The 13,502-nt window shown below is 39.8% G+C and overlaps 1 protein-coding gene across 1 annotated transcript; it reads left to right on the top strand.

The window, feature by feature from the left end:
* Positions 1-1,580: 1,580 nt before the first annotated feature.
* Positions 1,581-12,681, top strand: KPRP (keratinocyte proline rich protein). The gene is made up of 3 exons (XM_051994060.1): positions 1,581-1,768; positions 7,512-7,801; positions 9,991-12,681. The coding sequence occupies exons 2-3, from the start codon at positions 7,698-7,700 to the stop codon at positions 11,906-11,908; spliced, it is 2,022 nt and encodes a 673-aa protein (XP_051850020.1). The 5' UTR covers positions 1,581-1,768; positions 7,512-7,697; the 3' UTR covers positions 11,909-12,681.
* The last annotated feature ends 821 nt before the right edge of the window (positions 12,682-13,502 follow it).

Genomic DNA, 13,502 nt, shown 5'->3' with positions numbered 1-13,502 from the left:
AATCCTAAGGGCCATTGTGAGATAATGAGCATCAGAGCCGGGAAATTCCTCCAGAAATCAACTAATTTAATACCTTATTTTACAGAAAAGAGAACTGAAGAGAACAAGGTCCCACAATAAACTAGTGATAGAACTGGATATTTAATACAGATCCCATATTTTCCTCTTTTTCACTCATCCTGAAGAAGACAATGTGAACCTTTTTCCCATTGTCCATTGATGTAAAGTTGAATTTAGCCAGGAGATTAGAGTATTCCTAGGACTCTGATTTCTTGCTCTTGATCCTACCCTGCTCCCTTTCCTATTCATAACAAATGCAAGTTCATTACACAAGTCAATTGTGTTCATCAGGAAACATGGTGGATATAAAGGGGGAAAAATGACTCTTCAGATCTTTTGTGTGCTTAAAAGAGTATAATCATTCACATATGATTTAACATGCCTAAGCTAATGAAGTGCATTTATTCTTCATCATTCATTCATTAATTCATTCATCAGGTCTGTCATTCATTCAACTCGCATTTATAATGGGCCTACTATGTGTAGCACACTCTGATAGGCACTAAGATAATTAAGACATCATTTCTGCCCTGATGGTGTTTGCTATTTAGCAAGGAGATATGACACACAAATATGTAATGTTCTAGTACAAATTTAGAATAAATACAATGAAGAATGAGATGTGATCAGAGTAGAAAAGAAATACAAAGTGCCATCTAAGCTCAAAAGGAGGAAAGCTTATTTAAATCACTCATCAATTGGGGTAATACTTTTTCATCTAAGTTTTATAATTTTCTACTTAAGTTTGGAGTTATAGTTTGTCTTTCCTTCTCAAAAAGAACCATGACACCATGAGGTGCTGTTTTGACTTGTGCATAAATTGGATTTAAGTGAGGCAGAACTGGACAAAGTCATCAGCCTCACTCTCTGCTCCAGAATCATCTGAATACAATGTCAAGACAAAGGTTAAGACAACTGGACTTGGCCCCAGATATAAAGAGTGACTTTGGTCTTTCTAAATTAAGGTTTTTCCTAGGTCTTAGTTTGTCTGAGAGTTTGGAATAAATATATAACAAGGAGGGTCTAATACACTATTCAGTGAGACTGTTAAACATTAGTTTTGAATCTCCATCCTTTCTGTGGGAAACATAGCTCTAATTTGATAAGTAATAGAAATCAATTGGAAAATGTAATTTAATTCACAAAAATTCAATTTAAAGAAATGTTCCTAGGATTCCATCTATTATAATATAAGGTATCTTGTAGTACTCATAATTGTTGTCTCTATCATAAGTCAATGAATTAATAATATCTTACTGTGTGTCAGGCGCTGTCCCACGTGCTGGGTATGCACAGATTAAAATAAAATTGCCTTTAAAGTCCCCAAAGAATTTATGTTAAAAACAAGATTTAGCTTTAGCCTACCCTGACCTCTCCTTCCCCTGAGCTTCTATGATACCTATGGCGCATGCCACAGAATCTTATTGTCAGTCTGACATTGTTCTATGCGTGTTCCGTTGAACTACATCACACTTGTTTTCCCAAGGAGAAGGTAAGCTCCTTGAGGGCTGGAGATGGTGCTGTAACTAGGAGAGGGCAATAGGGGTATTGTTGCAATGCATAGATATATAGTGAATGCTGACAGCACTTATTCTCGCTAATGGGCTGAAACAACTGAGTTAGTACCTCATTGACAAGAATAATTAATTAAAACAGGAAGCTACCAGATGGTATCACATAACCTTCCCCTGAGGTGAACTTCTCCAAGGTCTGTCTCCTAACTTATTCCAGTGGTAACCTCTCCAGAGGTAGCTTCAAGGTGTCCCACAGACTCAGATCTCCTCCCCTACAGGAGGGCAACCTCATGGGATCTCTCCTCTCACTGGTCTTTGGGTCTGGAGTGGGGGTGAGGGGGGTTGAGTTCTAAGGTAAAGAATTTTCAAGACCTCTTCTTCTTTCTTATTGTAATCTCCTTCACACTGATTAACAAAGGTTGTCTTTCATGTAGATTGCCCTGAATCTGATATTCTGTCCCAAGTGCCAGAATTGCTAGGGATAGGTCTTGACAGTTGTTAACAATCAATCAATTAACAAAGATTTATTAAATACCTATGTGGTATATATATACATACACATATATACATATACATATATTTATATTTTATCATAAGATTTCTGGGTAGTAGATGCTATTATCACCTTCATTTTACAGATGAGGAAACTGAAAAAGGCAGTCTAATTGATTTGTCCAATGTCCAACAATTAGTAAGTTTCTGAGACCAGATTCTGAACTTAGCATTATTGCTTCCAGATCAGCACTCTAGTCACTGCATGATCTGGGTGCCTTTTTGTACATACATATACATACAATTACATGTATATATTTAAATGTTTGTTTGCAAACCTTAATGTGCTATATAAATGCTAGGATTCCTGATCTTAGACTTTAAAGTCTGCTTAGGAAAATAAGTTTAATAAATAGGAAACCACAGAAAACAACACAAGGTGTATGAACCAGTTTTGAATCCAGACTTTGCAGATTATTAGCACTGATGGAAATCAAGAACAAAGAATATCTCAGGGGGATGAAGGGTGTCTCTGGGGAAGAAGGACTTGCAATGGACAAAGGCAGGCTCTAAATATAGAGGTCTATTTCTCTATTTCTTTTTCCCTGTTTGTCTCTTTCTTTCCTGTGTCTTCTCCTTCCCTGCCTCTCTTGTTTTCTCTCTGTTGGACTCTTTCTTCTGTATTATTTTCTATTTGTCCACATGGCTAGTACTCTATATTTGTCTACTGATCAAGATTTCTCTTTATGTGTTCTTATATTTCTGTCTCTAAGGATCTCTATACCGTGTTCTGGTCCTACATAATTTTATCTTCATTTCTATTTCTATTATCAGACACCTCTTTATCTCTAAAACTACATCAACAGCATTTCTCACTATTGCATATCTATCGTTCATACATATATAACTTTAAAAAAGCTAAAAAACCAAAAATCTTTTTTATGTCCTTTCTACCCAAACCCCAGTGGAGAAAGAAAAAAACCAAACCAAACCCTTGTAACAAAAATGGGTAGTCAAACAAAACAAATTAATTGCCCATGATCAAAAGAAATGTGTTTTTTCTGTTGTACTTGGAGTCCATAGGGGTAGGTAGTACATTTCTATTATTGGTCTTCTGGAATTGCGGTTGGTCACTGAAATATACATTGATTCTTTTCCACCTCCTTTTGCTCTCAATTTCTTATATTTTTTCTAAATATTATATCACCATAAATCTAAATATTTCCATTCCAAAACCAGGTAATACATCTTATGTTATTTTTTGTGGTTTCCTGTATATTAAACTTATTTTCTAGCCAGACTTTAAAGTCTAAGATCAGGGATCCTATGTAATGCTAATGATGATAACAATAATATTTATATAGCACTTCAAGATTTGCACACACACACACACACACACAGTCATTCAGGTAATTTCTTGTCATTTTGTTGGTAAGAAAATCTGTGATATTCTTGGTATGCAAACTCTACACAGACCAGTCTATAACTTCATAGTTAAATTTTAGGAATTTATCTGAGGCTTAGAGTTATAGTGACTTGCCCATGTCAAACTACTAATATGAATTAGGGAAAGGATTTCAGCTTAATTCTTTCTGATTCTAAATATACCATTCTATCCAATCTTCCCTGTTGCCTCTCTAAAATGTTTCATGAATTGAGTGAAATTAAAAAGTATCTACTCTCTCTCCCTCTAGAAAATCTCTCTCCTTATCTCTAAATATCTCAATCTTGACTTCTACATTTGTTTTCATGATCTCTAACTGAGCTTCTTTAGCTCCATCTTTATCTATGTAGTTCTTTATCTTTACATATCTAGCTTCATCACATAGCTCTTTTTCTATTGAGGATTATAAGATTTTAAAATGCTCATAGGAGGCAAGGATCTTAGAGATGATCTAGTCCAGAGTGTGGTCCTTTTCAGTGTGGTCCAAATAAATTAAAATGTAATGGGAAATGTTTAAGAAAATAAATAAAAATATGATACAATATAGATAATGTTAATTGAATCCCTTTCTATTTGAGTTTGACATTATTGATAATCCAACTCTCTTATTTTGCCAATAAAATCTGGAAGGATTCAATGCCTTATCTAAGGGTGCACAGGTAGTGTCAGAACTGAGTTATAACTAATTTTATCTCCACTCAGATGTAACTCTATTCCATTTTCACCTTTCTTTCTTTACATATCTGTATGATATATTATTTTTGCTCAGTTTTTATTGTGTCTGACTCTTTGTAGCCCAATTTGGAGTTTCTTGGCAGAAATATTAGAATAGTTTGCCATTGCCTTCTGCATTGTATAATATATATATATATATACACATATATATATATATATATACATACATACATATACAAATATCTGAATTCATAATAATATCTGTCAGAAAATGAAAGCTATTATATTCCATTGTGTGTATATATATATGTATCCATATGCATGCATACATGTGTGTGAGAGAGATTATCATTTAAAAGGAACTAAATCTAAGCTAATGGTCATAAAACAATGGGTTTTAAAGAATTATTAAGTTTCCAGATTCCTTATAATAAAGAAAGATTTTGGGGGAAAACCTAGAGCCTCCATAAAAATAATGCAGCATAACAAGCATTCCAAAGAGAAAAAGAAAATTGTTTTTCTTCTTATTTGGGGAACGTTCCACTTTAATCTCTACTCTTTAAGCCATCCATTATTCTAGGTTTCTATGATCTTATGTTAGAGAAGGAGGAATCCTCTGTTTCAAGGTTTGGGATTGGTTTAAAAAAAACTCAGGACTATTTTCCTATGCAAGTCAGTGAAATGGTTTTTCCCCAGTGTTCCACTGAAGGCTACCTCTGCCTCTTTCATCCCTTCCCCTTCTTGTTTCTACTGAAGTTCCAAGGACCCGAAAATGAAAGAAGTTGCAGTGTTCCTTAGTATCTGAGATTTGTCTAGTACTGGTTTTCATCACTGTATTCTCCAAGGATTCAGCACCTAAAATGGAACCCGCATTTCCCCCTAGTCGTTGAAATTTAATGCTTCACATTATAGATTCATATTATAGCCATATATAGTCGACACTTCTCATACTTTCTTTCTCTGTTCCTTATCTCATACCACAGATGATTCCAAACATACATTATAGGGGACACATGACATGGTGGACAGCTACAATACCTCCCCCTTAGCTAATCTCAGGTATTGAGGGGATGTAAACAGCTGACCTTGGGTCTGAGTAGGCAAGGTGATTATAATAAAAAGCTAAAATTTGTATAACATCTTAGGAGTTGAAAAACAAATATTATCTCATTTGACCTTCATAACAACCCTGTGTGGTAGGAATTATTATTATCCTCATTTTACAGATAAGGAAACTGAGGACAGGAAAAATGAAATGGTTTGCATAGGATCATATAGCTATGTCTAAGGTGGGATTTAAACTCAGGTCCTCTTGATTCCAAGTCTAGCCCTTCTTCCATCACAGTTTATTCAATTTACAATCACAGGATCAGAAAACATATTGGTAGTTACAGTTCTGGTTTTGGTCCATGTGAGCAACAAGATGTTTTTTTTTTTTTTTAGTATATATTTTTTTCCTTTTATAGTAAACACAATTTCAACATTAATTTTTAAAAATGAGTTCCAAGTTTTTTTTCTCTCTTCCCTTCACTTTCTCTTATATATTATATTTGCTATCATGTAAAACATGTTGTCAAAGAAGAAACAGACCAAAAGAAAAGCCCTATGAAAACACTGAAGTGAAAATAGTGTGATTTGTTCTGTATTCAGACTCTATTAGCGCTTTCTCTAACTATGGGTAGCATTTTTTGGTCATTTTTTTCTGGAATTGTTAGGCAGTCTTTTAACTCCTTTTTCCCCCATGAAGATGACACATAAATGAGAGCAAATGCAGCCCCATGGAGTGGAAACTTTGTCAAGTCTGAAAAGGTGATAGATTTTCTCTATAGGTAGCTTTTTATATGCTAATGTGAATATGAAAGATTGTGTTGCTAGTTCAAACTAAGAACTTCTTGGACATTCTATTTGCCACACATGGCCTACTCAGACCCAAGTAATATGCACAGACCTGGATGTGGCCTGCACATGGCCAAGCAAGCACAGGCTACAGAGAATCAAATGTATCAATCAACTAACATTTATTAAATACTGACTATGTGCCAGGTGCTACACTAAGTCCTAAGGATACAAAGAAGCGCAATAAAACAAAACAAGATAAAAAGTTTTCAAGGAACTCATTCAAATGGAAACATTGTGTTTTTTTAAGTTTTATTGTTTATTTTATTTTTTTATTATTATTATAGCTTTTTATATACAAAACATATGCATGGATAATTTTTCAATATTGACCCTTGTAAAAACTTCTGTTTCAACTTTCCCCCTCCTTCCCTCCACCCCCTCCCTTAGATAACAGGTAGTCCCATACATGTTAAATATGTTAAAGTATATATTAAATACAATATATGTATATATATTTATAATAATCTTGTTGCACAAGAAAGATAGGATTTAGAAAGAAGGTAAAAATAACCTGAGAAGAAAAAATAAAAATGCAAGCAAATCATAACAGAAAGAGTGGAAATGTTATGTTGTGGTCCAAACTCATTTCCCAGTGTTCTTTCTCTGGGTGTAGCTGGTCTGTTCATTACAGATCATTTGGAACTGATTTGGATCCTCTTATTGTTGAAGAGAGCCATGTCCATCAGAATTGATCATCATATAATATTGTTGTTGAAGTGTATAATGATTTCCTGGTTCTGCTCATATCACTTAGCATCAGTTCATGTATGTCTCTCCTAACCTCTCTGGAATCATCCTGCTGGTCATTTCTTACAGAACAATAATATTCCATAACATTCATATAACACAATTTATTCACCATTCTCCAATTGATGGGCATCCATTCAATTTCCAGTTTCTAGCCACTATGAAAAAGGCTGCCACAAACATCTCGGCACATACAGGTCCCTTTCCTTTCTTTAATATCTCTTTGGGATATAAGCCTATTAGTAACACTGCTGGATCAAAGGGTAAGCACAGTTTGATAATCCTTTGGGCATAGCTCCAAATTGCTCTCCAGAATGGTTGGGTCCGTTCACAACTCCACCAACAATGCATCAGTGTCCCAGTTTTCCCACATCCTCTCCAATATTCGTAATTATCTTTTCCTGTCATCTTAGCCAAGGAAACATTGTTATAATCTGGAATTGTTTCTGGAATCCATTCTAGAAGAAGTAATCAGTTGTAGGACTGGAGTTAATGGGCTTAGACAACATCTAGCACACCAGTTTTGCCATTATTTGGGAGTTGGTTAATTACTAAAATCTGTTAAGTCCCATAGGTGAGGGAATGTGACCTTTAGAATTTTATATGTTTGTGTGAGGGGAGTGGAAGAACATGGTGAATGGCAGAACTTTGTAATCCCCAGCCAGTTTGTAACCTCCTAGGACTTCCAGGAATGGAGGAAACACATGTAAGATGAAGAAGGATGAGGGAAACAATAGTTTCTGCCTATTCCCGAAGTCTCAGCCCTGAGCTCAGACACACCCAGGTGTACACAGGGAGGGAACCAGCCAATGGAATGCCAGTCCTTGTCACCAGGACTTCAGCTGCCACCCTTGTGAGAGGAGCAGATGCCAATAAATTGTCTCATGGTCCAAGGCAGCTGGAACTGTATAAAGCAGCAGCTCCCAGGCCCAGGCTCCTCAGCCAGAGTGATCACGTACCATCAAGGAGGGTAAGTCTTTGATAGGGAATAGGGGGCTTGGGTTAAGGCTGGAGGGATGGGATCAGGTGACAGAGTCACAGCAGCAAAACTGTCGGGAACTATGAGGATGGAGAAAGAATCAGTGTACCTATTAGGATTTGGGGAGAAGAGAGCAGTACAGAAAAAGGGGATGGAAGGTGGTTTATGTAAAACTAAGATGGTCTTTGGCAACCACCAATATGGATTGATTTATATTTGATATTTTTTATTTGAGAATAAATTAGAACCTCCATTTCAATTTTCCATTAAAGTTTCATCTTAGTGGTGGAGGTAACCATAGATTATAATAGGCTCTGTTAGGTGAGAACAAAATGGAAGAGTTATCATATTTGGACAGCTTTATAGCTGTTTTATGACAGATTGTCTCTTGCCCAAGAAATGGGTATGTTATGTTTGGAGAGACTTATGACTAGACTGGGCCATGGGATAATAGCCACTGACCACAACACTATTGAAAATCATCTACCTGATGGTAGAGGGGTTGGCCCCAGCTTGGGTAGAGGATCCATTTGTATTCATGAAGTCATAGGTCCTCCTTGGAGTACTGCGGTGAACTGACTAGTGTGCCATCTCTCTCTGAGGGGATGGCATTTTTACAGGAAAGACTTGGGCCCCGGCAAATGAGTTTCGGAAATCAGAGAAAAGGTTGAAAGAGGATTTGGCAGATCAATAAGCCACAGAAGTTTTCTCTGAGTTTCTAAAATAGATGATTGTCTTTTCTGCCTTTGTGTGATAGTTTTTGTTTGTTTGTTTGTTTTTGTGAGATGGTTTGACCTAGGACAGGTGAGGGCAGGGGTGGGAGTGGGGGTCTACATGTATTTAGATCTGGAGTGCTTGCCTGTATAGAAATGTACCCATTACATTTGTAAGGCCAAAGAGAAATATATTCATGGATATATGTCTGGCTTATACATCCTAGCCCCCAACTTCTAGTCCATGCTTTTTTTTTTTTTTTTTTTATTCTCTTAAGCTCATCCCAAGGAAAAAAGGAATTACTATCAGCAGTCTTTCCTTACCTAGGTGTAAACTGAGGTTTACTGTAAGCAGTGGGCAAGGAAAGAGTTGTTGGCTTAGTTGATGTATGTGGATATTATTCATCTTGAGCTGGAAGGGATGTTAGAGATCATCTCAAGCTTCCTCATTTTATGAATGGTTGAAGCCAATATCTAGAGGTAAACTGACTTGCCCAAAGTCACACAGGTACTAAGGAAGAACCAGCATTTGAATTCATCTCCTTTGACTCCAAAACAATTCTTTCCACTTCATGTTGGTGCATATATTATCATTTGAATTAAATTAAAATTTTCTCCGACAAATAAAAAGGTTTGTTTAAAAACAAACCTACTATAATACAAATGTTTTACTTGGGTGGTAGCCAGTTATCGTGTGCATGCTGCCAAATAACTCTGACTGGATTCTCCACTTCTCAATGGGTGGTTTTGGCAGCATGTCAGCACAGTTTTTTACATGTGTGCATGCCTCTGTGTGTGACTTCATCACTCCATTATTCACTTGCATAGAGGCAAAACATTCCACAGACAATACAAATTCCAAAGAGCTCCAGTTTGGGTTGGCCCAAAGTGTTGTGTGCAATGGTCAACAATCCAAAAAATCTTTTTTGAAACAAAAGGTGTGAGAGGCATATGTGCAGCCCAGTGAATGATATTTGGTTTTAGATCCTTATTTTTTTTTTTTAATTGAAGCAATCGGGGTTAAGTGACTTGACCAGGGTCACACAGCCAGGATGTGTTAAGTATCTGAGTTTGAACTCAGGTCCTTTTGAATTCAGGGCTGGTTCTCTATCCACCGCACCACCTAGTTGCCCCTTTAGGTTCCTTTTAGGGGCAGTTTTGTGAGAGGGTAAATGTCTGTGTGGCTTTCCCTATGTTTCTGCCTCCAATCAGCTCTCAGAAGCTGCAATGTGGTGATCAGCACCAGATTCTGGATCCAGACAACTGGCCTTCAAATTCCTGCTCTGCTATTTTGGTAGCCCAATGATCTGTGTGAATCATCACTTCACCTCCCTGGCCCTTAAGTTTCACCATTTGCAAGATGAGTTTGGATCCTCATTCTGCTTCCTGCTCCAAATTTTATCTGATTCTGGGATTCCTTCTCTTCCTCCACCCTCCCAAACTAACCTGTACTTTCTCTGCCCACAGAGCACTATCATCTGGAGTCAGCATCATGTGTGACCAGCAGAAGCAGCCCTACCTGCCTCTCCCAGAGTGCTGTGTGAAAGGGAATTCTTTTTTCCCCTCTCCCTCCTTCACCCCTATAAAAGAACAGGCCTCCGGTGAAGTACAAACTCTTCAGACTTGCTGTACAAAGGGCCAAGTTGTAAGCCAAGCTCAAACTTCATCTGCAAAAGGCCAGACCCTATGCCAGTCTAATATATGTTCAGGAACGGGTCCAGACCCGAGTCAGTCCCAAGCCAATCAGATATGCTATATCCACTACCAGGTCCCACCCCAGGGCCAGGCCGCCTATGTAGAATACCAAGTTGCACAGCCTGTTCAGACCTCCTACGTACAATGCTCTCCAGTGTGCTGTACTGAAACTTACTACGTGCAACGCCCCGTGGAGACCTACGTACCAGCTCCTCAGCCAGTTCAGACTTACGTAGAATACTACCCTCAGTACCAGCCGCAGGGGTATTACAGCAGCAGCGGCCCTCAGCGCCAGGCCCAGGGGTATTATACCACCTGTACCTCTCAACGCCAATCTCAGTACTATGGCGGTGCTGCCCTTCAGAGCCAATACCAAGGAACTTACGGCAGCTGCTCCCCTCAAAATCACTATCAGCAATCCTATGGTCGCTGTGGACCCTCCCGCCCCCCTCAGTCCTCTTATCGGAGCTGCTCTCCTCGAAGACCTCAGCCCTCCTATGTTGGTTGCAACCCTCCGCGCACATCGCGGCCTACCTATCGCAGCTGCTCCCCTCCACACGTGTCTCAGCCTGCCTATCAGAGCTGCTCCCCTCCACAGGTGTCTCGGCCTACCTATCGCAGCTGCTCCCCTCCATGCGGCCCTCCCCGTGGGTCTCGGCCTACCTATAGGAACTACTCACCTCCATGCAGCCCTCCACGTGAGCCGCGGCCTACCTATCGGAGCTACTCACCCCCCTGTGTCCCTCGGGAGTCAAGGCCAGCCTATAGGAACTACTCTCCTCCATGCGGCCCTCCACGCGCGTCTAGGCCAGCCTATAGGAGCTGCTCTCCTCCTTGTGGCCCTCCGCGCATGTCTAGACCTGCCTATAGGAGCTGCTCTCCTTGTGGCCCTCCGCGCATGTCTAGGCCTACCTATAGGAGCTGCTCTCCTCCCTGTGGCCCTCCGCGCATGTCCAGACCCACCTATAGAAGCTGCTCCCCACCCCGCAGATCTCAGCCTTCTTATACATACTGTACTCCTCCACGCCAGTCTCAGCCTTGCTATAATAGCTGCCCTCCTAGGCGTCCAGATTCAGGGTCTTCCCAGAGATGTGGTCCCAAATATCGGGTAGAAATTTGCTCTCCCAACTGTCCTTCTCAGGTCCCCGCAAGGAGGGAGCCCGTTCAGATCCCTCCCATCAGACGCACCTACCAGGACTCTAGTACACAGTATTCTTGTAACTCTCCCCGCCCCCAGCCATGTTCAGAGCCACGTGCATTCCGAGACGCGTGTTCCTCCCCGAGACCATGCCCGCTCCCAGCTCCTCGCACGTGCTGGCAGCCGCGCCCCGAACCGTGCTCCGCACCCCAGCCCGAGCCATGTCCTGAGCCGCGCCCGGAGCCACGTCCAGCGCCACGGTCCTGTTTAGAGCCCTACCCAGAACCTTGCCCGCATCCCGAGCCACCACATATGGAATCACGTGGTCCTAGCAGTCCTCGCAACTACCCCAAGCCGTGTCCGTGCCCGTGCTCTCCCGGCTGCTGTGAATCTGATCCTCGTCATCTAGATATCGAGCCACCGCGCTGTGGCCCTGCTGGATACAATGAGGAAGAGACCTATGGCTCTGTAGGATGTTCAGAATCTCGAGACATGGGGAGCTGTGGTCCCAAAGGTGGGGCTTTCGCTGGAGTGAAGAGCTGCTATTTCTAACAAGCTTAGTAGGAGAGAATTTGACTTTCTAGTCAAATATATATGTTTGAAGCTGTTCTGCTCAAAAATTTTCAATGACTCTCAGCAGCTTACAGGACAAATTCTAAGTTTTCTTACCTAATAGTCAAGAAACTTCACCATAAGGCCAAATTCTGTATGCTTCTCCCCTCTTTTTTCCTCTTCTTTCTCTCTGTGTCCCTTTCTCTACCTTTCTCTGTCTCTCTTTTTCCCTTCCTCCTTCCCTTCCCAGGCTTTTCTCTAGCTAGCTATCAAGCACATTTTGCATTTTCTCACCTTTACAAGGCCTGCTCAACTCCATTCCCTTCTAGCCATGACTCAAGGTCCCTCCTCCATAAACGAAATTCCAGCCTACTTTGACAGTTCTTTGCTCTGAACACTCACTACCTGGTCCCTATGTTGCTGCTGTGTGGGTGAAATATTCTCTGCCCTGAGACATCATTGGAAATTTTCATTTTCCTGGGATTTATGTCCAATCTCCTCCAAAAGTTTGGCAAATTATGAGAGGGCAGGAGCTGTGTCTTAGCCTTCTTTGTATCCTTTTAGAGCACCATGCCTTGATTGTAGTGACTAATTATTGTTGATTGGCTGATCCATCCAAACTCTCCCTCACTCCATATCACTTTCATACCTCACTGGTGGGTCTTGGTTCATTCTCCCTCTCTTACCCTCTCCTCGATGACACCTGTCCTAAACCACCAAGAGATAGGATTGACAGCAAACTTGCAACAATAAAGACCAGAGTTTAAAGACCATTTTGTCTGTTTCTTTAATCTTGAGCCTCTTTTTGGTTTCAACAAATGAATTTTAAGAGCAAAATAATTTTTTTTCTTTTCAAAAAGATAAGCAGAGATCTTTCAGAGTTTCTTTGGCCTTTTTATGCTTGCTACAAACATTCTCTCAATATGGTGGTCTCTGGCATGGCAATGCTGTGGCCAAAGCTGCTCGTCTAGAGAATCTTCATTTCCACCCTCTGTGCTTAATCATGATGGATGAAATGCATTCCTTAGGAAAAGAATATTTCCCTAAGGAACAGTGGGGTAGGATGTGCTCAAGCATCAAAGAGTTAGGGAGAGACCTGTACCCTTCCATTGAGGAAATGACCACAGAAAACCATGTTCAAAAGTCAGATCTTTAATTCCGAAACTGAAATGGAACTACAAGGCTACAGATGGACAGAGCCTGTTACACATGGACCTTAGAATATAGAATATGAGTACTTAGAAATCATAACAGCAAAAGGATCATCTTAACCTTTTTTTTTAAGATTAAAGACCCACTTCTTAGAATAATATTTTTAAAAACATAAAATATATAGGATTAGGAAGAAAGTTATATTAAAATATAATTATCAAAATATTTAAAAAATAACAAATTGACAGACCTCCTGAAATCTTAGGCCCTATGGACCCTATGAATCTCTGATATAGTTCAACCCTCTTCTTTTTAAAGGGAGAATATCCATTTTCACAAAGGGACAATGACTAATTAACTAATTAATGGAAGAACTCTTTGAGAATCCTGGTGTCATTCTAGTGCATGTTCTTCTTTTTGTTGTTTTTGAGGCAATTGGGCT

This window comes from Antechinus flavipes, chromosome 4 (genome assembly GCF_016432865.1).
Source record: "Antechinus flavipes isolate AdamAnt ecotype Samford, QLD, Australia chromosome 4, AdamAnt_v2, whole genome shotgun sequence".
Classification (NCBI taxonomy): Eukaryota; Metazoa; Chordata; class Mammalia; order Dasyuromorphia; family Dasyuridae; genus Antechinus; species Antechinus flavipes.
This window is presented reverse-complemented; position numbering and strand designations above follow the sequence as displayed.

Excerpts from the sequence above, each read along its gene's own strand:
- KPRP (XM_051994060.1), top strand. The coding sequence starts at position 7,698 with ATGCCAATAAATTGTCTCATGGTCCAAGGCAGCTGGAACTGTATAAAG. Across the intron at positions 7,802-9,990 it reads ATCACGTACCATCAAGGAGG|AGCACTATCATCTGGAGTCA; the intron begins GTAAGTCTTTGA and ends CTCTGCCCACAG.